Genomic DNA, 26992 nt, shown 5'->3' with positions numbered 1-26992 from the left:
AAACAAAAACCGACATCACTGACAGAGAAGTGAGCAGTATTATAAATCTAATGTTTGGTAGCTGACAGAAAATTAACCTTATGTCATTTGTCACATTCCATTAGTGTTTTTTTAAAAAGAAATGACGAAAGAAAGAACGTGAATCATCATTTTCAATTTTAAAGTACACGACTTTCCTAATCTAGCTATGAAACTATTCATTTGGAATAAAATGATTTGACCCATTACCACAAAACTTCGACCATTTTCAGATTAACGTATTACGTATGCAATGCGAGGAAAGGGTGGCGGTGGGAGGATTTCGAACAGTTGTGCTTCCACATACTGTTTTAACGGCCAATAAATTTTTTCGTCACATTCATGCTACTAAACACGTTTTTCTTGATGGCCCGGCTATCCACACCATGACGATTGAGAGCCGTGGGTGGAAATCACAAAGGGTCTTATAAATCCACACAGGGTTTCGAACTCGAAACATTCTTGTTTTTCGAGGTGATTATCCTTCTACATGTAAAGTTTTAATTTTACCATTTTTTGCAAAATAACGACAAAACTGAAACCGGTAAGCACATCATAACTTCTGGTTAAACTTTTATAAAAAAGAAAACAATTCACAGTAAAGAAATAGGCCATTTAGAGCCCCCGATAGCACACCATATCAGATTCACGGTTCATTTTCACCTTTTATAAATCAAAGAGATTTTGTTTCATTAATATTTTAGGGGACAAATAGTGTTACGCCTAACAGATCATAAGTTTTACTGACAAAAATTATGTATTGTTCGTTACATTATTCTCTCGATACAGGAACCATTTTAGTCATGGCGTTTCATTTTCATAAGAATGACAGACGATTGTTTAATGAAGAGTGGGAAATAATTAATCTTCATACACACAAGGTAATGAGAGTCCAGGCGACATAAAGATTTTGTAATGGCCACCTTTTGTCTTATTTATATGTATTATACTAAAATATATAACAACTAGTAACCTTAAAAGACCCAAATTACAAATCTTCATTAACCATTATTCTTGAACACGTATATTTTTTTTACTGTTCTGAGGAGTCATGGTGACTCATGTCAGTGAGAAACTCCAGCATGGGTTGACCCAGGTGTTGCGCTCTAAATCATAGACTCAGTTATTGAGTCATGTGGCGACAAGTAGTAAGATCACCTGTGACCCCAGTCAAACCTCGTGGGTTTTCTCCGTGTTTCCCGACCCCCCATCCACCCACCCACCTACTGCTAAAGACCATACGCACAGTTCTTACAGTGCTTCTGTACGTTTAGATCGGCTTTAATACAATTAAAACATGTATAATTCAAGAAAACAGAGATTCCAAATGGAGCATGAACTTAACTAACTTCGTTTGATGAACTCCCAACTGTCTCTATAACGGACCTGATAACGTAATTGAAACAAAATTAACATTACAAAATCAATCGTACCTTTCAAGTTGAATCTGCTTTATCACATTGCTTGATATCACAGTTTACAGATCTTTGAATAACATGTAAAAGCTGTGAACCAAATAATACATTTTCCATTACCCCACTTCTTATATCTCTAAAATCAGGAATCGTTCTTCACCCGATGAATTAAACAACATAATACTTTACATTACATCAGTTCTTGTATCTCTAAAATCAGGAACCCGATAAGTAAACAATACCATGCTCTACTTCTAAGCATATTTACGCCCCCTCCCCCTCCTCAATTAGTTCCATTTGTTGTGAAATATAACCGACAGAACATGTTATATTGTTGATATGTAACATTAAAACGAATCATTTATACTGACAGTGACTTTAAAATCAGACTATTGTATTCTGTATGCCTTTATTGTACTGATTTAAATATAACTACTTTAAATATTAATTTATTTTTGTTATCAATGGTGACAACTTTAGTGAGATTTTATTATGTTAGCCGACTATAGATAATCAATTGTACCAAAAAAATTAATTGATTTATCTTTGTATATAATATATACAAATATATTTGTAATTGAATTATGACCAGGTTAGTGTCGTGAACCGAACCTGTAATACTTGCTAATGAAGTTCAAATTAATCAGTGTGAATTGTGTTAATGGTCCAGTTAAAGGACGACGAGCCCGATCACTGATCGAGATAAAAAAAAAGGATGGGTTTATCGCCACTTTAACATGTAAATAAATCAAATTAACAGAATCTTTACATAAAAATAAAGAAGACCAGAAAACCCTTAGTACTGTGCAGGGCAAGAAGTATCTTCTTCCGTCTAATAGACAGTCTCATATCTATGGAAATCAAATCTTGTCTTATTATAACATTGAATTCAAAGACAAACAAATAGACAACGAAAACCTGCATAAACTAAAAAAAAAGACAACTTAACATTAAATGAAGACAAGAAACGCATTTTAAATGTTTTTATGTTTCTCAGACGTAAACTCCACTAGGACCGCCATGTTTGAATTTTGCTAAGAAGATTGGACAAGTTAATATGGAAAGTGTCTCTTCGGATGAGTCAACCATTAGTGTAGTGTCGGTGGTAATTATTGTTTTAAGATAGTAGTCAGACTTTCTGAAGTATACGAGTCATTGAATCTCTTGTTAAATCCCTGACTTCTTCAGACTCTTTTTGATACCAAGGCGACTTCCGGTGGTCAATCGACATTCTTCAATACTGCAGCCGTCCAAGAACTAGCTAGATTAATCGAGATCATGCAAAGTCCATCTGAAACTCTATTTGTAATTAACATAAAATTCTATTAATTTGGACAATTTATTTGTAAGGGAGTCTATTTAATTTGTTTGAAACTAGTGGCAATACAAACAATTAATAATTGTCATTCATGCTTGCATATTAATACTCTATACACTTTTAGTACCCGCTGCCCCTGCAAATAGTTCTCAAGGGCATATTGATAGGGCATAAAAAGAACCAAGCGTGTAATGAATGGCCATGGTTAAATTATGGGTGTTGAGTATTGTCTCCTATCCTCCCAGTCCAATACTCCACTCCCACTCGTGTCGTTAAGAGGCACTTGAATTTAGTTTATTTAAATAAACTCTGAACCAGTAGACTATTTAGTTTCTTCCCTTCTTTTGTCCGCCAAACAAAAAATGCGCTTTTTAGGGTAGTTAAAGAAATTGATAAACCCCTCGATCATGTAGTGCAACGGTATCTCAGACGACGTCAAAGGTATAAAGGTGTCCAACATAATAGTCCGTTTTCACTTTCTCGGTGGCAACTAACTTCGGATGCGTTCAAATTAAGTATCACACCTAAATGCCAGTTTTTTTTATAATTTAAACTTCGAAATTCAAATTTCAGCGAAAGTTTAGGGGGTGTAACGTTAACACTTTAAATAAGATTGTTTTATTAATTCGATTACCCAAGCCAGTGTAACAATGTATTAGAAACACCGATGCAGAGCAGTGTTGCTGTTTTCCCAACCAAGTGAACGACTTTCAATTACAAAGTAAAGGACGTTTGAGCCCAGTCAGTAAATTTTATTGTCGTTTAATTTTGTTAATATTCATGTGGAAATAAATAAGGTTATTGTTTTCTTGATTTCATGAATATTCAAACACAAAAAGATTCGACAGTACACATTTTAGTAGTATATATAAATAGCTTGATTGTCTTAATCTGAAAGGGCTTTCATTTCGAAATAGACGACTTAAATAAAGATTGCCCTTTCGTTTTTATCATTTCTTTAACGACGCATCTCTTTCTTTGGATTGTTTAATTCGGTCATTTTTCATGGTGATATAGTTTTGTCCATGTTCAACCATGATCGAGGTAATGCGATCGCCTTCCACTCCAGAAGAGATTTAGAAATGGTAGGAAATCAATTTCTCATGAATATAAATTTTATGACACTATAATGACGCGCTTACTGAACAATAGGGTTTCATATATAAACCTTTATATTTAAACAATATATAGGCACATTAATCATTTCATCTGTAATACTGTGTAAGGTGACTGGCTCCCAATGTTTCCGGCCCTTGTTATTAAGTGCGGAAGTAGGAAATGATAATGAAAATTAATTGAGTCATCGGTCAGATTGCTCTAAATGTAAGCAAAAGTGACAATTTCGCATTTCTAACAGCTGTAGTTTGACATTGTCTGAAGTATAGAACTGGCTCATTTTAGTAGACTTAACATGCTTCTTGAATCTGAATCTGAAAAGCAAAGATTCGGGTCATTTTTGTTTGTTTGGATTTTTAACTAGTAAATAGTAAACTTTGTTGTATTGTACTTCTATGTAGTTAATCATGTGCTGGACAAGGTGCTTGCATTTTCCCGAACCACTGATTACTCATAGCACACTGTATGGCGTATGCCCGTCTTCATTAGCCCAGTTTAGGAGCAGAACAGTAGGACGTTAAACCCCATTTCATTTCACTTTTCTTACTTTTCAAAAATTACTTTGTGATATTTATATACATCCCACATCAAGTCAAAATATATTAAAGATAATATTTGGTAGAATATGGACAGGACAGTAACGAATTTTTACGCTGAACTCACACGAAATGTCTGGAGGGCAAGATACCACTGTAAGTTGATGACAGATACATGATGTCGATATTAATTTTTGTAAGCACGATTATGCTTATGATTTGCCACAATTGACACATTCTTGAGAAATATGACCCAGTAACCGTAAACAACAGATGTTCAAGACAGTTTCTGGATAAGTTCTCAATACTTACTTATTATAACAGCAGAAACGGAAACCGTATAATTACGGCTGAGCTAGACGAACACAGAGTTCTTGGTTTGACAACCAACCCAATCGAGTTGAAAATCTAAAAATGTAGACTATGGATTCGGCCCAGAATCATGCTTTAAAATATGAAAACAGAAAGAATGACTCCTCGGGCATCTCGAACATCTCGGCTGAAATTGTTAACATGATCAATACAATTAATGCCCCGAAGTTTTAGAGAATTATTATCAGGTAACCAGTCTTCTGTGGCAAGTAATGTTAATCTAGTAATGTCCATAACATAAATAGATAATAAATAGCATATTACTCAATAATGTCATTCGTAATATGTATTGGTATATTAGACGGAATTGTTGATAGAGACAAATCATAGTTCAAGCCAGGATATAGTTATACAGATCTATTTCAAGTGTTTTATTCAGCATCTGGGCGTTTTGGAACATTACTGATTAAAGTCAAACCTCTAGTTTGATAGCTTAAAGCTGCAATTTCATATTTTTAAGTTATATTTCTAAAATTTATAAAAATAAAGCCTTAAAATAGATGGTATCTATAAACAGTCCTACCTTGTTAAAGAATAATCCTATTAATCCTATAATTCACTATTGCCAATTGAGAAATTGGCAAAAATATCATTTTCATCGACAAATTCAAAAGTTTGAAGTTAGCTACTCCATGGTGGAGAATAGAATACAAGGGAGGTAATTGGGAGGTAATTGTGTTATTATTTCTGGTGTAAATGAGTTTTAAGTGTGAGAATGACACCTATGATCGTATAATAGTGAGTTGACAACCTATTAAGCAAAAGACATAGAAATAATTATGTTTTGACTTTCTTAGAAAATATGAAATTGTAACTTTAAAAAAGACCCGGGCCCTTATTCACGAAAACTTAAACTAAGTTACAACCGAAAATTTTAAGAAATACTGCAACTTCATTGGATATATGCAAATTGATTTTACTGGTCAGCCAATCAAATTGCAGTATTTCTTAAAATTTCGATTGTATCTTAGTTTAAGTTTTCGTGAATAAGGGCCCAGAATATAAATGGTAAAAATTGCTATCAGTCTTTAGTTGGTAGGAAATATACACCAACTGATGATTCATCTGAAAGCATAAGATGATGTTGGAAGTGAGAACATGAGTCCCATACTTTTGGATCCTCCAATAAATTTTTAAATTGAGTTACCCGCCAAACCAAATATAACATTATCGAGGCAGAATAATGTAACCTAAATCGCTAATGACAAACTGAGTTTAGGGTTATTTGGGATTCGATTTTCTAAACAAAGAACGTTTTAAATGTAATAGCTATTGGCGCAAGTTTCTAATGGATAAATAAATATTAAAACATGTATTCAGATTATTATGTCCCAAACTATCATGAACGATAGGTCGTAATAGTGTTAATCACCAGCCCTACTATGATGACATATTTTAAAAAAATCTGATACTGTGTTTAAGCTCTTTACTTCTGTATAAATCAGGGGCGGATCTAGGAATTTTGAAAAGGGGGGGGGGGGGGCGCTGCAAAATGAAGGCATTGACCGCGGAGACGGGGCACGCCGCCGTGGGGGGGGGGGGGTCCCAATAAAATTATCCGTCATTTCCTTGCATCTGTAGCCATTCCAAGAGCTATTTCCCAGACTGGTGTGTTTGAGTCGATGGTTTGAGTCATTTGGGATCCCTACAACGGGTTGGGAACGGACATATTTGAGTCTGAGAAAAGGCACTTTCAGCAGTAAAAAAGGGCACTGTCGAAAATTAGAGGGGGGGGGGGGCGCCCCCCCCCCATTGAATCCGCCTCTGTAAATGTCCCAGTTTTTTGTCAATCATCCGGAGAAGGTCAGTGTTACATTGTAATAGTAATGTTCACCATTAGCTATTTAGTCAGCAGCTATAATGACAAGAAGGTGACTGGGGTATCGTGTTATCAATGATTTTCCACATGGTTTGACTTATATTATAGATATATAAACACGTAAAGCTAGTGGCATCATCTCCTTTTATCAAGGCTTAATCATCTAGAATTAAGCCATAGGAAATATTGACGCTGGCATGTCACAAATGTCATGTCGTCAAACTCTACAACTACATAAACGTTTCGTATATAGAAAACATAGATCCATATTATATGCATAATAATTGTTTATGCTCGAGAACATAAAACCCAGCACTTGGCATACAGCATTCAGGCGAACTGGTCACCGATACAATAAGCGTTATGTATGGAGAAAAACACTCATTCATATCTACATAAGATTAGCTAATATGCTTCAGAACATAAAACCCAACACTTGGCATACAGCATTCGGGCTAATTGGTTACCGATGTACTAGTCGGTCCTAACCGTTAGGAACAATGTGGTTCTTTTGATCAACTAGTCCGGTGCCGTGGCCTAAACAATATACTGACATTATCTGTATCAAACACCACAGTGAACACACTTGGGGTTGCTTCAGGGGCAACAACAAGGACAGCTCAGAAGATACCAGGTGTATGAGGAGTCAGACTTTTATCAACTGATACGTTATACTGGCAACAAAAGAATAAACTGACAATACGGTGTAGAGATACTCCAGATAAGTCTACGCAATCATGTTGCAGAACAGTGGATTCATGCTGCCCATCAAGTTATTTATTGATGAATCTCAATTATTGTTGAAGAAAACTAATCAACGCGTCGGGGTTTACTTACAGCAAAAATGTATGAAAAATACAAATATCGTGGATTGCCTATAATCATAACCCCCGATTAGCATCCTAAGAATTCAATTAGATGAGGTGGAACCAGATTAGTTCTAGATCTAATTTTCCACATAAGCGTTATACTGCAGGACTTGTATTGGCTTTTTCGAAGGAAATGAGATTTCAAGCCTTGCAGGGAAATGAGATTAATATGAAAAAGAGCAATTCAGCTATTGCAGATCATAAAGAATTGTTGAATTGTGATGTGTCATGATTCTTTTATTCATCTTTTTTTTAAATGTAATTTTATGTTTGTGAAATATCATTAACGTAAAATAAGTCTTTTCGAACGTTTCGCTATTAAATTCTTTCTGTGAAACTTTTGCTGACCTGAAGCACAAGGACAGTAATTATAGTCGTCATGTGCATCCAGGAATATAATTAAATTAATCTGAACTGGAATATTTGTTAAAGAGTGATTTGAAAGTAATCGCTTGATTCGCGTCAAGAAATGATTACACCACAATAATGCATTTCAGATTGGCTTTGGTCAGTGAAATCGAAATCGATAATAAAATAATAGCCGAAGAACGGTTTGAAAAATATAAAAGCTTTGTGTCCCTCCCTTTAACTTTTACCCAAATTCACATCATCAGGAAATTACCTAAGGTCCATAAAGCCGGAAAATACATGTGAATCAAGAGTTACGCCCATAATTTAATAATTAACTCAATTCCAGTCCTGAGGGGGTTAACGCTTGGACTGGTGTCTGACAAGGTATCAGGTTTAGCTCGGAAAATACATTTACATATAACATATATGTATAAAAAGTGTGCTGCAACATGATAAATCGATTCTCGGTGGTCATAAAAAGAAGGTTTCTTAAAACCAGGAAACAAAACAAATGCTCAAGCACCAGGAAACAAACCAAACCGCGACACCTGATTCACCAATTTAATTATTCTCATGTTTCTTTTTTATTAAGAGGAAAGGTATAGTTGTAATAGTGGGCAATTACCACCGGGCCCAACATCAAAGGAGTAGCCACATCCCTAGACAAATTTGTACAATATTATTTTTTTTGTAATTTCAGCACAGTCCACTACCCGAATGTCCATCAATATCCACAGTATGTTCTGGTATATTTCAATTTCCACCTAAGATAGGAAAGGATGAAAGTAATCTCCTTGTTACACAGATCTGTTCCTGTCCCGGTGGTGGAATCTGTCCTACTCGTGCCAATAACCACACCCTTAGAGTTGAGGAGAACTTATGGTAAGTATTTTGCTTTGTAGATATTTTCCATCGCATTGTTTTCAGCGCACATGTTCATGAATGCACAGAATGTAGGTTTACCATTTCGATTGAGGTTGACTACCAAAGAACCTTGCGATCAAGAGAATAAAGAAAATTAAGAGAATTTAGGTTTTTCTAAAAATATATAAATAACACAAGATATTGTCATCTAATATTTAAATTATTTTCTGTTGCTTTTAATTTGATCAGTTGTCGCATAAAGGATAGCGCATTTCTATACATGTACATCAATACCTAAATGACATGTATCATAAGTTGATTCTTTTTTAATTGACTAAGTTACTTTAATAGGAATAATATGTTCAGTCCTTATTCAAATAAGTAATGTTAATTATTCTATAGTGGCTTTAACTCCACTGTTGTCCCGGGTCTAGTGCCATGTGAGTATTATAATGGTACTATAGCTTAAGACACAATTTATATAAATAAAATGAAATCAAATATACTTATTAATATTCTTATTGATGGGAACATACGGCAAATTGCTGCATTTCCCATCAGACACATCACATAATCAGTAGGCGCAGATATTACCATATTACGACGTAATGTCATCAATTCAATCAATTTGGCAGATAATGAGTGATTTTAAGAGAAATGTTTAAATCAGAGTCAAGAGAATAATAACGTATGTATGTAGATAAAGTAAATTACGATTGATTTAGTCATTGGTAAACTTCTGTACCCCATCCCATTATGATAATGACCGTTACTCTGTAGACGTGAGTACATTCAGCGTATAGCTTTTGTCAATATCGCCCAAAGTATAGCAAAAAGTGACTGTCAAGGAAAGATGATATAAATATGCATATTCTTCATATCATATCCAAAATTTGAACAAATTATGATTAATTGTAATTTTGACGAAAACGATCTTACTTAAGATCAAAAATGTTTATTTCGGACTATTGGAACTTCGGACTATATAACAGCCACCAGTTATGTGTATGATATTTTTAGTGATAGTGACAACAAATCCACATTTGGAAAACTCGTAATATTTAATCTTTGAGAGGCATTTAGTAACTGGATAGAGCAATAAACTATAACACGTACTTATGGAAAAACAGCTACTTATTTATTTGGGCGACGTTTCGAAGAGTATTCTCTCAACGTTATCAAGCTAATGCAGTAATATATTTAGATAGATCTCGAACACTTAATTGGAACCCTGGGCAACGATGGTCAGACACAAAATGTCTATAGAAAAAATAATGGGCTTTTGTATTATAAACAATCCGTTAGGCACATACAGAACTTAATGTGTCGTATATACACCGATAAAAATTATAGGTGATAATTAAATGGATTAGTTTATGACCGACAATAATTATTATATATCGAACTGCAAAATACGTATATCTTACCAGCAAAAAAGCTCATGAAGTTACTTCCCCATTTTGGTAAAGTCATTTACGTATGATATATTAATATATGAAACAACTTGGCGTTATATGCGTTAAACTACTCGTCCAGTGGAATTGTTGTATATTATTATCATGTTCTGTTGTAAGAAGTCGAAACTTTATTCTAGATATATACAGAGAATGTTCAGTGCACACCCTGCTTGGGGGGGGGGGGGGTGGATGGCCGAATGGTTAGCACGTGCGCGCTGTATCATAAAGCCTGTCATTGATTCAACTGGCGTGGTTTCGAATCTCCGGTTGTATGTGACAAGGAGTAGGGTCGCCTGTCCATCTTCGTGGGTTTTCTCTGGGTCCTCCGGTTTCCTCCCACTGCTAAAGACCCCAACGCGCAAGCGAATTATTGAAATAAAATTAAACCAAATGTTAGTCCCAAAATGACTTAGTTTGTGTCGAGTGGACGTTAAACCCCATTTCTCGCTCTCTCTCACAACCGGGAAAACGCCCTCGAGTATGCTATGGGGTAAATTTTGTCCGAACAGCAGCGCTATCTGTGACCTACTGGATAGGTGGCCAGCGCTTTATCAATCGCACAGCATCTTGTCAGTTTATTTAGTCTTGCAATGAAATTGGATTTACCAGACACCTTGACAAGTAAAGAAAACAACCAATTGATACAAATAAACAAGTTAATTCAGACGTCTGTCGTGACGGTCTGTCACAGGTCTTCAAATAATTGAAAAGGGATTTACAGACATAACACTTTCGGTTTCGTCACAACATCTATAATAAAAGATAGCCCGAAATAGTCATCACTTTGAGGAATGTTCTAAAAAACACATATGTATGTTCCAGAAATTCTGAATTTGTCATAGTTAGTTACAAATCATCTGCTAGGTAAGAAATAATATTTTGGCATCTAGCTGGAAACTTTATTTTGATCAACTGATTTCACGTACGTAACTAACGTACGAAAATTAAATGGTAGCTGGCTTTTTTTTTTCGCACGTATACAGTGAATGGCCATTTTGCTCAGTAATCCCAGCCAGAATTTGGCTATTTTTTTTTTTAATATGCGTTAAAGTTTTAAATTTTTGTTTAGAACTGAAATAAATTAACTTTTAGTCAATCCCCACGCTAAAAACATTAACATAATTGATTGTGTATATCTGAAATAGACACGACCGAAGCACAAAATAGTACCAATATGCCGACGTCAAATCTAGAGTTGTAGATGATGTTATTTTTGTGAAAAATCATTGGAAGAAGCGATAAGACGTTCTGTACGGATTATACAGTCCTAAAGGCTGCAGCTATTGTTTACAATGTAACATTGTGTCTTGTAATGTTGATAATGATCATAATGATGGTGTTTACATTAAATTTTGTTTGTTGATGTGACCTCATGACCTGTGACGTTTAAATAACGTCATATGGATATCATGGCTATTCACTGTGCCAGAGTCACTTCTCTGCAGGTAGGGTGAGTCTGTCGTTAAGATTGCTGATTTCAGTTACCCTTGTCATTTTCTTACTTATGACATATTCGGTTATGTATTTGACAATATATGAATAAACTACCGGGAGTGGGTTAAAATGGATATGAGATCTCGGGGCTTAAACTTAAATTCACACTTCTTCCTTTGCGTTATTTCAAACTCGGTCAGTAATTAGCAGGCCCACATCGTGAAATGTCAGATTTGGTGTTAAGTTCAAAATCGTTGCCAATAGGTAGGTGTGTGTAATTTCGATTGATTTCAAACCACATTTAACAAATAACATTCTGACACAATATATTGCCCTTCTCTTTCTAAAAAGTAAATGTTTGAAAGAAGACATTTAGAGAGCTCGCCTCCTCGTAATTGATAGACTTGGCTCAGATAAATGGCAGATATTGAGTTTATGGTATATAGGTAATATTAGACTTTCACGATATACTCAAGTAACATTAGACACATGCATCTATTTAAATATCGTCAGAATATCTTTTTTGTTTCGTTTTTAAAACAATACTTAATTGGGAATAATGGAAGATTCGACAAAGAGCTGGCAATTCTCACTATAACAGTTAAAAACTAGATAATGTAAAGGGTATATGCGGAAAATTTCAGTCAAATTGCTCCACTCGGAAGCGATTGAATTTTAGGCCTAGCCTCGATCATCATTACCAAAGTCGGTATGATAAAAAAAATACCTTCATAGTTTCGATTATCCATTTTTTTCATTTAATCATCAATGGGCGTTGAGCAGCAGATCAGATTCAAATCCAATGAAAATCGAACACATAAGATGGCATTGAGAGTTGATTAAGGTCTTTTGATGTTAATAAATGTCTAATTAAGCCTCAAACGGAACGAGGACGCACCGGGGCCTCACAGCTCGAAGGCCCGGGCAGGTGGCTTACAGTTTATAATACTTCAATTTTCAAAAAAAGTGGACTGATAGAATCCGATTCTAACCCTACCCACGCCACTTTGAGCCCACATTCAGAAAATTCATCCCGCATTCGGAAAAGTCATCAGTTTTGTTTACGATCAAGTAACAGTGTATCTTTGTTATCAATTTATGCCCACAAACGTTTCTAATAATAGCATTACTCGGCATATACCACCGGGCTCCTATAGGCGCCGGTCTCCTGGGCAGGTGTCCCAGCTGCCCCACCCCTCTCACGAGCCCTGTATTATAGGCTATATGCAAGTATTGATTGTCAATATGTTAGCTGTTGGGGGCTGGGAAAAAATCATATTTTGTATATGCAAACTGTTGCTTTTGTTAAAATTCGACTTTAATTTGAGCTTATATTCTCTATAATAAAACAGTTCTTTGAATTGAAATAGTTCCATATCGTTGATAGTACATTAAAGCTGCGTTCACACTGCATGCACATTCAATGCGAATTCTGGAGTCCGGCCTCCGGATTCGGATTGGTTTGTCTCGGACTAAGCGATGCGTCACATTACAGCTTATTAGGATAGAATTCAAATTGAAACGCGCCACACTGAATGCGTAGGCCCATAGCCAACTTGCTGGCTGCGGAAGTGCAGTGAACGTATTTTTATACGCCCACATTTTCATGTGGACGTATATTGTCGTCGCCCCTGTCCGTCCGGACGTCCGTATGTCCTGACGTCCGTCCGTCCGTGTTTTGTGGACACTCTACAGGTCACAATTTGACGAAACTTGAAATATAGGTTTATCGCCAAAAGATCTCGGCTGCTGTCGATATTGACATGTATCGGATCGAATTCATGGATTATGGCCCCTGTTTGTACGAAAAATCACGGTTTTAGCTTGTGGACCCTATAGAGGTCACAGTTTTTATCCGATTTTGTTGAAACTTGAAATGTTAGTTTATAACCCAAAGATCTCGGTTTCTTTTGATATTCGCGCATATCGGACCGTAACTTCCTGAATTATGGCCCCTGATTGTACGAAAAATCACGTTTTTAGCTTGTTGACCCTATAGAGGTCGTAATTTTTATCCGATTTAAAAAAACGTATTATTATATCACCGTTACACCCTAAGGATGGCTGGGTTCGAATTTCGTGAAAATCGGCCCAAAATTGACAGACAAAATGGCCGCCATTCGTTCTCAAATAGCGTAAAAATATGGTATATCAAGGTTGTGGACCCTATAGAGGTCCCAATTTTTATCCGATTTTCTTGAAACTTGAAATGTAAGTTTATAACCCAAAGATCTTGGTTCCTTTCGATATTCGCAAATATCGGACCGTAATTTCCTGAATTATGTCCCCTGATTGTACGAAAAATCGCGTTTTTAGCTTGTGGACCCTATAGAGGTCATAATTTTTATTCGATTTAAAAAATCGTATTATTATATCACCGTTACACCCTAAGGATGGCTGAGTTTGAATTTCGGGAAAATCGGCCCAAAATTGACAAACAAAATGGCCGCCGTTCGTTCTCAAATAGCGTAAAAATATGGTATATCAAGGTTGTGGACCCTATAGAGGTCACAATTTTTAACCGATTTTGTTGAAACTTGAAATATAAGTTTATAACCCAAAGATCTCAGTTCCTTACGATATTCGCGCATATCGAACCATATAGGTAATATTAGACTTTCACGATATACTCAAGTAACATTAGACACATGCATCTATTTAAATATCGTCAGAATATCTTTTTTGTTTCGTTTTTAAAACAATACTTAATTGGGAATAATGGAAGATTCGATAAAGAGCTGGCAATTCTCACTATAACAGTTAAAAACTAGATAATGTAAAGGGTATATGCGGAAAATTTCAGTCAAATTGCTCCACTCGGAAGCGATTGAATTTTAGGCCTAGCCTCGATCATCATTACCAAAGTCGGTATGATAAAAAAAATACCTTCATAGTTTCGATTATCCATTTTTTTCATTTAATCATCAATGGGCGTTGAGCAGCAGATCAGATTCAAATCCAATGAAAATCGAACACATAAGATGGCATTGAGAGTTGATTAAGGTCTTTTGATGTTAATAAATGTCTAATTAAGCCTCAAACGGAACGAGGACGCACCGGGGCCTCACAGCTCGAAGGCCCGGGCAGGTGGCTTACAGTTTATAATACTTCAATTTTCAAAAAAAGTGGACTGATAGAATCCGATTCTAACCCTACCCACGCCACTTTGAGCCCACATTCAGAAAATTCATCCCGCATTCGGAAAAGTCATCAGTTTTGTTTACGATCAAGTAACAGTGTATCTTTGTTATCAATTTATGCCCACAAACGTTTCTAATAATAGCATTACTCGGCATATACCACCGGGCTCCTATAGGCGCCGGTCTCCTGGGCAGGTGTCCCAGCTGCCCCACCCCTCTCACGAGCCCTGTATTATAGGCTATATGCAAGTATTGATTGTCAATATGTTAGCTGTTGGGGGCTGGGAAAAAATCATATTTTGTATATGCAAACTGTTGCTTTTGTTAAAATTCGACTTTAATTTGAGCTTATATTCTCTATAATAAAACAGTTCTTTGAATTGAAATATAAGTTTATAACCCAAAGATCTCAGTTCCTTACGATATTCGCACATATCGAACCATAACTTACTGAATTATGGCCCCTGATTGTACGAAAAATCACGTTTTTAGCTTGTGGACCCTATAGAGGTCGTAATTTTTATCCAATTTAAAAAAAACGTATTATTATATCACCGTTACACCCTAAGGATGGCCGAGTTCGAATTTCGGGAAAATAGGCCCAAAATTGACAGACAAAATGGCTGCAGTTCGTTCTCAAATAGCGTAAAAAAATATGGTATATCAAGGTTGTAGACCCTATAGAGGTCCCAATTTTTATCCGATTTTGTTGAAACTTGAAATGTAAGTTTATAACACAAAGATCTTGGTTCATTTCGATATTTGGCATATCGAATTGTGATTTCCTGAATTATGGCCCTTGATTGTAGGAAAAATCACTTTCTTTTTAGCTTGTTCTCTATCAATCTCTCGAAAATGTGGGCGTATCCTGCCTGGCAGCCGCTGGTTTTTATTGGGGGTGGCGGTCTCGCCATCCTGACCGAGGGGTTCGGCGGGGGGTGGGGGCGTCCCCATGAAAATTTTGAAAATTGGACGGCCGCAAACGCGTTTTCCAGCCCAGAAAATAGTTCTCCAACGAACACTGATCAATAATCATACTGACAAGTGTCGTGGGCCATTGTAATGCCATTGGGCAAGTCAGTACAAAGTATAGGACAGATAGATATCAGAACATAACCAATAATATGTAATTTATATATCATCTTTATTATGTTGTTTTTTTTATAATAAAGAAACAACTTTCATAAAGCCCTACAAAGTTGTATATAACTCAAACAGTATCGCCATATATAAGCTTAAGGTGTGCTGCCCACCAAACAAGGTCAAAAAAGTTCCAGGTCCAGAAATTTCGTACGGCGCTTCACAATCTGATTAAAATATAGATCTGTATTTCTTTTCGTTTTTTATACTTTCGATGGCCTCTACTACATGAAGATCTGACCAATTGTAGTATGAGTTATTCGAGCGGCTTTTGACCTATGACTTCAGACATTTGATTAACCAATCAGTAGGATACCCACAGTTCCGTGCATCGCCGAGAACTCGCTGCAACAGACCGTTTCATTGGCGATGCGTCATTGATCCCCAGGTCGGACAATCTATACGCGTTAGGTACGAGAAGCTCAGAGCTGGGTACGGATGGACTGTGTGGCTGAAGGCCTGTTCCCTGTAGTAGCATTTTTTTTACATCACCTAAAATGGTAAATTTCAAAAACAATTTAGAAGAGGCCCCAACTGACACCTGTCCCTGGGTGAGACTGGGTGCTAGGTGCCACGTCCCCAAATCAATACGCCACAGGATGACCCCTAACTGTTTATTTAAAACAGTAGGTATTTTAGAACTGTCGTCGGCAACTTTTTTCTTCGACGGTGGGGGTGGGGGAATCATTTTTTTCAGCTGGCTACGGGTGTGTGAATGCGCATAATCAGCAGAAAAAAAGGTCATTCAAATCAAAGATGTATGCGCCCGTCATTCGTAATCGTGATCTTATGTTGCTAATGTTTAATTTCTTTGAGGCGATCAAGGCTACATCAGTGACGCCAGGTCTTGTATCTTCGGTATCTTGCCATTGAGCGTCGGGCACGATTTCGTCTGAACCAGAATCAAAGTTGAACGAGGATGATTACTCTTCTGGTCGCTTTTCCTAGGCATCAACACGTATGTACATGCACTTCACTATCGACTCTGGACTAGCGAAGGTACATTTCATGATTAAAATCCTTTTAGCACAAAAAATGCATAATGCAAAGTTTTCATTTTCATCCAACTACATACATTACATTCTAGAACTCTACCACAGTCAAGCCGTCTGGAGCTGGCTTGCCCTGCCCCTAGGGTCTAGGTCTTAAATGATCATTCGTGATCTGAACACACCATATCTTTGTATTTGGATTTTTAACTGGTTATGTTACCGCAGTATATGGTTCATTGAGGTAGGGCTACGGCTATGTACGCTATACCTGATCTGATTTGTATTTGCAATATTTATTTTTATTTATTTGGAGAATATTGGCTCGGAGAATACACACGTTTCTCTCCAAGCGACAAAACGGAAGTAGAAGTGAACATGCGCGCAAAGTTATTCGGTTCCGGTAAACCCGTTGATCCGAATCAAACACACCACACTCAAATTTTGACTGCGAATAACCCGATTCGTAATAGTTGTTCCAGATTGAATTCGGAAAAATATACGGACTCGTTATTTCAGATTAAGATCGGATTTTAGCGAATTGAGTGTGACGCCTAAATCTAGAATAAGACTTTATATTCTGAATTATGATTAAAACCCTAGTGTGGGATCACCTTCAGACTGGTTTATCCCAATATACCCGAGTCATAAACATCAGTTAACACTGCTTTGATCTAACACCAACTCAACCTTTCTGCTGGATTTGTATTGGTACAATGGGGGGACCACCGTAAATAATTTTATTATAGTTCCATTGAATCCCAATGTATTCAAAAACCCCAGCCAATTTTTACAGCAACACCACAAAAGAAATTGTCTAATTTTCGCGTGAAATGTGTGTTGTATATATAATCGTTCGAATTAAATAAACTGGTAATTATTTTGAATACGTCGTGATTCGATTGAACTAGATATAAAACTATTTTCGGCCCTCCCATTAATTCTGCCTGTGACCTCTGGTGTGCTGTGAGAGTAAGTAGTATTAGGTGTATTGAGGAATTATGGGGTGATATATCCGGCAATTTATTCTGTTGTATAAGAATATCTGGGCCCTGTTTCACGAAATCTTAACTAAAGATAAAATCCAAATTTTAGTAGATACTTCGGTTTTGATTGGCTAAGCACTAAAATCAATCTAATATTATCCCTCAGAAATTTTTTAAAAACAGGCTGTCGGAAATGCAGCCTGGCAGTATTTCAGGCACTGATCGTTGAGGTAAAGACAGTGTCAAACGAACGGACTTGCGAACATCCACGAAGCCCACTCACGAGCGTCATAGTAGGGAGTGCTTACGGGGGGTATGGGTGACCTCCCCCAGAAAATTTTGAAAAACAGAGTGCCTGAAATGCCATCTGGCAGTATTTCAGGCACTGATGGTCGAGATAAATAGATCTGATCAGATACTGTCCGTCGCCTCATCACTAGTTTATCCGACCAGAGAACAAAGTGTCAAACGAATCTCAACGAAGTCCTCTTGGGAGCGTCAAAGTAGCGAGCCCTTGTGGGGGGTATTGGGGACCTCCCCAAGAAAAGTTTGAAAAATAGACTGTCGGAAATGCGGTCTGGCAGTATTCTGGAACCGATTATCGAGATAAATAGAGCTGATCTGATACCACCTGTTGTCCGATCACTAGTCTATCCGACCGCAGAGAGGAAAGTGTCAAATGAATGGACTTGCGAACCTCAAAAAAGCCCCAGAAAATTTCGAAAGTAGACTGCCCGAAATGCCATCTGGCAGTATTTCAGGCACTGATAGTCGAGATAAATAGAGCTTACCAGATACTGCCTGTCGCCAAATCACTAGTTTTTCCGAGAGGAAAGTGTCAAACGGACGGAGTGAGTGAGCCTGGCAGTATTTCAGATACTGATCGTCGAGATACTGTTCGTCGCCAAATCGCCAACTAATGTTTACAGCAGGAAATCACTCAGCGGGCTCTACAACATGCAAGTCTATGACTGAGTGGGTATGTGGGATTTAATCACTGTAGTAGGTATCACAAATACTTTTTTTTATTTTCTAAAAAATTTTTTTTTGGGGGGGGGGGCAATCAGAGGGCAGACCAGATTTATGGGGAGGGGCAAATGCCCTCTTGCCCCCCCCCCCTTGGCGCCGCCACTGCCCAGAATATCAAGTATATATGGCTATCCATACAACTAGGCGCTTGTTTTCTACTCAAGAAGGGGTCAAATAACTGTCACGCGTATCGTGTATCGTATGAGCCGCGGGGGGTATGTGCACATAGACGTCGCATGGCGCATAAAGGCTGTAATTAAACTTAATGGTACCGAGGTATTTCCGGCATTTACGTTCAATCAAAAGCTAAGCGCTGAAATTAGTGATAACATGTATGTTAATATGGAGTTTGGAGATACCTCTGGGTGACTTGCAAAAGCTGTTTAAGTTGTGTTTGTGTCGTGGTTAATTGTGTTGATGAGTCGTTGTCGAGTATACAATTATAGAATATAGAACCAGGTCAAACACCTTCAATAATGAGAATTACAGATGTATCTAATAATAATCTAATTCTACCATCTCGACGCCATAATACACGTCTTACTGTCTATTAGACCGGATTTGTACAGAAACGAAGAACGTTAAACCTCATGAAATCATGATCCTGAAAATTAAATACAGAGTACCATGCGATATATTAATGACATAACACCTATCATTGATAACATAAACACGTCCTCAATGAACAGAATTATATTAGTACCGTGACACCGCCTCTGTTCCTAAATAATGATTAATTAATGTGGGCGTATTTCCACCCTTTGTGTGGCTATGTAAAAAACAAAACAAAAAAACAATCAATATTTTGTACCGAATTTAACAAGTATAATGTTGTCACTTTTCTTTTAGCAGAAATATAAATCTGGAAAATTGATTATTGATTACCACTACCTTGCTACGTCATGGGAGCAACTCTTTAGTAATGAAAATGTAATTAACTATCAAAGTGTAATATTTTTATGCTTTCTTTCCTCTATTAGAAGTCAGAAATCAAATTAATAATTGAACAGTTAATTTCCCGGTCAATGTTGTAAACATGACACACTAGATTTTTACCTGAAGTCAACATATTATGCTGTTAAAGGATGTTATTGATGCGTGTCACTTGTAATATGCCCGTTCTTTGTCAGAAAATTTAATCACCATATTAAAAACCCATTATGTCCAGAAATATAGCAGTTAATGGATAATAGAGTCATTAACAACTTTAAAATATAAATACACTGATAAATAAATGTTTTGAATGCTGTTTTTGCTGTGAGTAAATAGCAATCATTTTTGGTTTTCCGGAAGGTGTAAAGATCCTAAATTTAGTTATGTATACGTGAAGTTTGTTGGTAGTGCCGCGAAAACAGTAACGTAAGACGGAGTGGGGCGGGCAGCACTTTAGATCTATTGCATTGAAATATTAGAAGGATACAAGATGCCTGATCACACTATTATATTTACCCTTGGACATGCAGCTTTTTGTTTTACAGTATATGTTTGATGTGTATTGAATTGTGCACCGGTGGGTACAGACCTCTAGAGGTATGCCACTGGGGTAATTTCATTAGTATATGACCCTCACCTCTTCACCCTCACCCACACCCTCCATTACTCTTTTATGGTTAGTTAGGCGATTGACTATCGTCCACATTTTTTAAACTCTTGTTGAAATTTCGCAGTTGTTTTAGAAATGTCACACGAAATATCCTTAATCTTGAAACTGATTATGATCATTGTCGCTGCATTTCAACAAGGATTTACAGTATTACGTACATTTTTTTTTAGAGATGTCCGATTTTAGTTTTTCATACATTACTTTTTTCCAGGTATGGTTTATGCAAACCTGTATCAGAACTAACAAAATGTTCAAAGAATGCGATAGCTTCGCAAACTTTCTTCAACTCAAACAATTTTCACGACTATGATTACTCTGAGGTAAGTGTAGTAAATACAGTGTATGTTCATAGAAATGAAATGAAACGGGGTTTAACGTCCTACTTTTCTGCTCCATTCGGGATAATAAAGACGGGTCTATGCCCGGACATGGGTGCTACGGCCTACTCTTATTACAAATCCAACTGTCAAGGGTTCATGTACATGCACACTAACGTTTATACCGGTGTTCTGTCCCATCCGTACAACTTGACACTGTTCCTTGCCAGACAATCAATGACAAGGGTAAACCATGCTGAAAGATCCCAATGGACCCAAATCAATAGTTGCCGACCTTAGGGTAAAAGGAATAAGTATACCAAAAACAATAAGGATCATCCTTAGGGTATAAGGAATAGGTATGCAAAGTTTCAAAAGGATCTGTTAAGAATTGTGGCCTATAGATGACACAAAGACACACACAAATTTGGGCCTGGCTCTGCCCCTGGGGTGGGAAACGCACCAAAAATAATAGAGGTCATCCTTAGGTTATAAGGATTAAGTATGAAAAGTTTTGAAGACGATAAATCTGATTAAAATACAGATCTATATTTCGTTTCGTTTTTTTATACTTTCGATGGCCTACACTACATGAAGATCTGACTAGTTTTACTGAAAGGTCGCGTCAGGGGTCGTACGGGCGGCTTTTGACCCTATGACGTCAGACATTGATTAATCAATCCGCGTTGACGTTTCTAGTGGCTTACCCACAGTTCCGTGCATGGCACGCCAAGAAGTCGCCGTAACAGATGGTTTCATCGGCTAATACCTCCCGCCATCCAGAACGCATGTTATTTAACAACTCTTCCAGATCCTAGTGTAGTACAGACAAATAAAACGAAATTTTAAACTATAACAAGCGAAACGAAATCGGATCTGTGTTTTAATCAGATTGCAAGACGATCCATTAAGAATTATGGCCTGTAGGCGACACACAGACACGCAAAGAGAAAATGGACATGGTTCTGCCCCAGGGGGTTGGGCATGCACCAAAAAATAGGGGTGATCCTTAGGGTATAAGGAATAAGTATCCAAAATAGCAAGATGATCCGTTAAGAAATGCGTGCTGTAGGTGACAAATACAAAAAAAATTGTCGTGGCTCTGTCCCTGGAGGTTGGGCATGCACCAAAATCAATAGGTGTCATCCATAGGGTATAAGGAATAAGTATGCAAAGTTTCAAGACCATCCATTAAGAATTTCGCCCCGTAGGCAACCCACAGACACAAACACACACACACACACACACTATCTATCTCTCTCTCTCTCTCACGACGCTTGGTTGTGAGTTGACTTGTATTTACAAGGGGACTTTTGCATACATTATCACATTACTCCTTTTTTCTTATTTTCAAGGTTAACTGTAAATGTGGAGCTCAAGATGATGAGAAAACGATGGTATCATGGAAATTTGAACTAAGACCAAAATCTCATCCTAAGGGACCAGGAGAAGACAGAAAATGTGCAGGTGAAAGTTTGCTCTTTTAACGATTGCAGTGGAGCGGAGCGAAACATGTTTTTGTTTTAGATTATAAGATTATAGGTAGAATATAACAACGCATAATACTTCATTTTCATTCAAAACTAGTTGTAGGTTTTAAAGTGCACGCGGTCAAGTGTAGATTTGCATAAAATAAACCAACCCTGCCTGTGACGCGTTGTCGAGCGAGCATGGACGGGACATTTAATATTAATTTTGGAAAGAATATCATTTATAACTGTACGATGGACCGTAACTAATGCTAGGTCAGGTTACACTGTCGTGCGATGCGTTACATTACGATAGATATTAGAGACTTTTGGCAAGCGTAAATTTCTGGCCCGTATCGCGTATCCGTATGGATTTTGCGTGTGACGTCATCAATGTGTGTGCATTTCTCATACGAGATACGTCACACGGATACGGCAGCACGTATCGAACAGCTTTCAAACGGAAAAGGTCCGTATTACATTGTCGTGTCCTTTTACCGTCTTTTTTACTACTTTTAGACGCGGAATTGTTGTATCGTAGCGTTTTTATGAATCTTTGTATATTCTAGAACACGAAGGTGTATATTTGACGCGATGTTAACCATGATGGTTGATCTACGTGCTAAATTGCAATTCTGTAAATGATTTTATTCTGTGGTAAAGGGGTATAAACTTTCTGAAATGATACATTAGTGAACCAAAAATTGCAGTCGAGTCGAAGTCGAAGATTTTTAATAAGATTCGACATTATTTTTTTTTAATAGCTCAGCGACTGTCGGGCGACTTCATTTCCTCCGGGAAATTGTCGGCTCTAATAGGCACTTGACTGTACTGATGGTGATCTTGGTAGATATCTGCCATCATGCTGTAATAGAACTAAGTTCAGCTGATCGACGCACACGTACGCGGCGCGAAAATTTGCCAAAACTCTAAAACTACATTGACGCAACGTATCACGTATACGATACAGATACGTGACACGGATGGGAAAATTCCGCTTGCCAAAAGTCTCTATTGAGTCGACGATCTGGTACGTGCAAATACGTTCGGATACGTTTCGATCACAGGTTTTAAAATAAAACTTCTTGCTACTGCTTGACTATGTATTACAGTATTAACAAGTTATATCTTCCGCCATATTGTTTTGACTTGTTGATGACATTTCGTCTGCTATCATCTCACAATACTCACTAGTTTTACCACTTCCCGTTGGTTTAATTGCCAATGGCTTTATTTGATTATTACGCAGCTTACAATGTAATTATATTGGTCGTTTTGCAGCGTTATTAATTACAAATCAAACCCAAAGCGCTATCACTTGGCGATTATCAACTTCGTTGGACACGAAATGAGGTCAATGACGTCGCGTTGGGAAAGTCCTTATTTTTGATTGGTCGAGACGTGTTACTAAAACTAAAATTAGCATTCAGAGCTGAGAGAGAGAGAGAGAGAGAGAGAGAGAGAGAGAGAGATGGGGTTTAACGTCCACTCGACACAAACTAGGCCATTTCGGGACTGACATATGGTTTAATTTTATTTCAATAATTCGCTTGCGCGTAGGGGTCTTTAGCAGTGGGAGGAAACCGGAGGACCCGGAGAAAACCCACGAGGTTGGACAGGCGACCCTACTCCTTGTCACGTACCGCGCCAGTTGACTCAATGACATGCCTTATGATACAGCGCGCACATGCTAACCATTCGGCCATCCAACCCCCATAATCAAACAGTAGTAAGAAGTTTCATTTTAATCCCTTCAAGTGCCTGTGGTTTCGATACAATCAACACGATTGCTACGACTGACATCGTAATATAATAAGACCTGATACGATTATAATCACGATTTCAATCGTAGCACGAATCGTGCCAGTGGGAACCTGGCATTAGATTTACTCGTGATTCAATAAACCACTCCAAACTGATCAGCTAAATAAGGCTTTCATATTACGACTGTAAAACAGTTTGAAACAATTTTAGATTGTAAATTTGACATGGCACAACCAGTACAGATTTACGTGCCTCTACCCCTCGATCAGAAAGAAACCAATGTTATCGAATGGTTAAACAAAAATACCCATTGTCTAGTCCTGTATTAAATGTCCACCATACGTCATTGTTTGACAAGTAAATTACAATCAAGCACGAAATCTAATATTTGATATTATCTTTGACAACGCTTTAAATTGCATAAAGATCCTTAAAAAATCACGAATTCATTTCCGGATTTCAACCATACACGAATTTTTCTTTCCTAGATGTTATTAAATTCATTATCTACTTCTAAACTGAACTTTAGTTTATTTCATTACTTTATAAAATGTCGCACGACATAACCTGGTTGTGGGTGTGCGTATGTCCAACAACATATTTTCCACCTTTTTAAATGCCAGTTTAATAGAAATAATACCGTCCGTGATCAATCTTGAGGGGTAATTAAAGACAAAGAGTCCATAAAACGAAAGACAAAAATGTTGTAAATAGTATCTACTTTCTAAATGTGAAACAGTAGTATCCAATTGTGCAAGTAGTATCATGTGCTTACTCTGTGTGTGGCACCCGCCAGAATTATAAAAAAACATATAAATAGACCGAGTGAATTACCATGAAACATTCACAGACATATTATGTGACCCTTAAATTTCTTGAATGTAAGAAATCATAATTACAGAGTGCAGGCTCCTACATATCCGTTCGAATATTAGAAATGTTTTTATGATACCGGTAGCTTACTAATTTGTATCTTTTATGAAAGTTTGTTTATCATTTCAGGTACTGGAGATATAATGGATAAAAGAGACAATGGATTGAGTCATTTTTATAAGAGAGACCGTTTCGGTATAATGGATGCCTTCTATAAAAGAGGGGACAATAACAAAATGTCTTTTTACAAGCGATTCCCAGTAAATTCATTTTATAAAAGGTCGCCAAACGAGCATACGAGTTCATTCTATAAGCGTGATTTGGGAAGAGTGCAAAGTTTCTATAAGCGATCTAGCAATGGTGTTAGTGGATTTTACAAAAGAGCTGGAAACAATGGACAGAGTTCGTTCTATAAGCGAGCTGGTCCAGCATCAAGCTTTTACAAACGATCGCCGTTAAATACTGAAGTTGAAAGTTTCTATAAACGAGTACCCGGTTCAGCCATCTCCGGTTTTTATAAACGTTCACCGGTATCTAGCTTTTACAAGCGCTCTGGCGATCTATCCAGATTTTATAAACGCGCACCAGACTCTGAAGGTCAGTCAAACTTTTATAAACGCGCTAATGATTTATCCAACTTCTATAAACGTGCACCGGTTTCTGATGATATGTCCAGCTTCTATAAACGATCTGGCGATCTATCCAGTTTTTATAAACGCGCTCCAAATTCTGGCGATCTGTCCAGCTTTTATAAACGCGCTAATGATTTATCCAACTTCTATAAACGTACACCTGATACTGACGATATGTCCAGCTTCTATAAACGCTCTGGCGATCTATCCAGTTTTTATAAACGCGCTCCAAATTCTGGCGATCTGTCCAGCTTTTATAAACGCGCTAATGATTTATCCAACTTCTATAAACGTACACCCGATACTGATGATATGTCCAGTTTCTATAAACGTACACCCGACACGGAGGATCTGTCCAGTTTCTATAAACGTACACCCGACGCCAATGATCTGTCCAGTTTCTATAAACGTACACCCGATGCCAATGATCTGTCCAGTTTCTATAAACGTACACCCGACGCCAATGATCTGTCTAGTTTCTATAAACGTACACCCGACACCGATGATCTGTCCAGTTTCTATAAACGCTCTGGTGACAAGTCCAGCTTTTATAAACGCTCTGGAGCTCAGTCTAGCTTTTATAAACGAGCACTTAACTCAGCTGATCTGTCTAGCTTCTACAAACGTTCAGACGATCTGTCAAACTTCTATAAACATTCGGGTGATCTGTCCGGTTTCTATAAACGTTCTAACGATTTGTCCAACTTCTATAAACGTTCGGGCGATTCATCTAACTTCTACAAACGCTCCGACGATCTATCCAACTTCTACAAACGTTCCGACAATCTATCCAACTTTTACAAACGTTCTGACGATCTATCCAACTTTTACAAACGCACACCTGGCTCCGGTGAGTTATTGAATTTCTACAAACGTGATCCTCACAGATTCTACAAAAAAGCTAGGAACGACGACATGGCTCATTTTTATAAACGATCCCCAAGTTCAGAACTTTCCAATTTTTACAAGAGAAGAATATCGAATTTCTACAAAAGATCAATGAATGACCACATATCTAACTTCTATAAAAGATCTGGCGAGAACATGAGTTCGTTCTATAAAAGAACTGTAGGCGAACATGACTTGAACAACTTTTACAAACGATCAACTAATAATGGTCTTGCTAGTTTCTATAAAAGGTCAGACGGTAACCAACAAAGTTTTTACAAACGAAATGGCGAAAAATTAAACAGTTTCTACAAACGGGCTACTGACCATCAGCAAAAAGGAAATGTGAAATCTTTCTACAAACGTGATACAGCAGCGAGTGTCGGGAACAATTCAAGCGAGGAGTAAACCGTCCGCTAAGTGCATCAATAGAAATGCATTCGCCAAAACAAATCAACAAGGACTGAAAACTCCCTACCGCCTTGTTTTTGCAGCAATATTCAACACAGATGTCAAGATTAATTAAGTTGGTAATATCTGTCTGATTACTCACAATATTCGTTGGTCAAATAAAAATTTTGTTTGTTTTTCTA

General features: G+C 37.3%; 1 protein-coding gene across 1 annotated transcript in view; it reads left to right on the top strand.

Moving 5' to 3' along the window:
* LOC126808411 (uncharacterized) overlaps positions 1-26992 on the top strand; it is a 35022-nt gene extending 8030 nt beyond the window's left edge. The window contains exons 2-5 of the mRNA XM_050533108.2: positions 8515-8696; positions 20668-20776; positions 22129-22240; positions 25009-26992. Coding sequence (XP_050389065.1) covers positions 8515-8696; positions 20668-20776; positions 22129-22240; positions 25009-26807 — 2202 coding nt within the window. The 3' untranslated portion in view covers positions 26808-26992. The remainder of the gene's footprint in view (positions 1-8514; positions 8697-20667; positions 20777-22128; positions 22241-25008) is intronic.

The sequence above is a fragment of the Patella vulgata genome, chromosome 1, assembly GCF_932274485.2.
Source record: "Patella vulgata chromosome 1, xgPatVulg1.2, whole genome shotgun sequence".
Classification (NCBI taxonomy): Eukaryota; Metazoa; Mollusca; class Gastropoda; family Patellidae; genus Patella; species Patella vulgata.
The sequence above is the reverse complement of the archived record's forward strand: the minus strand, read 5'-3'. Positions and strand labels throughout refer to the sequence as shown.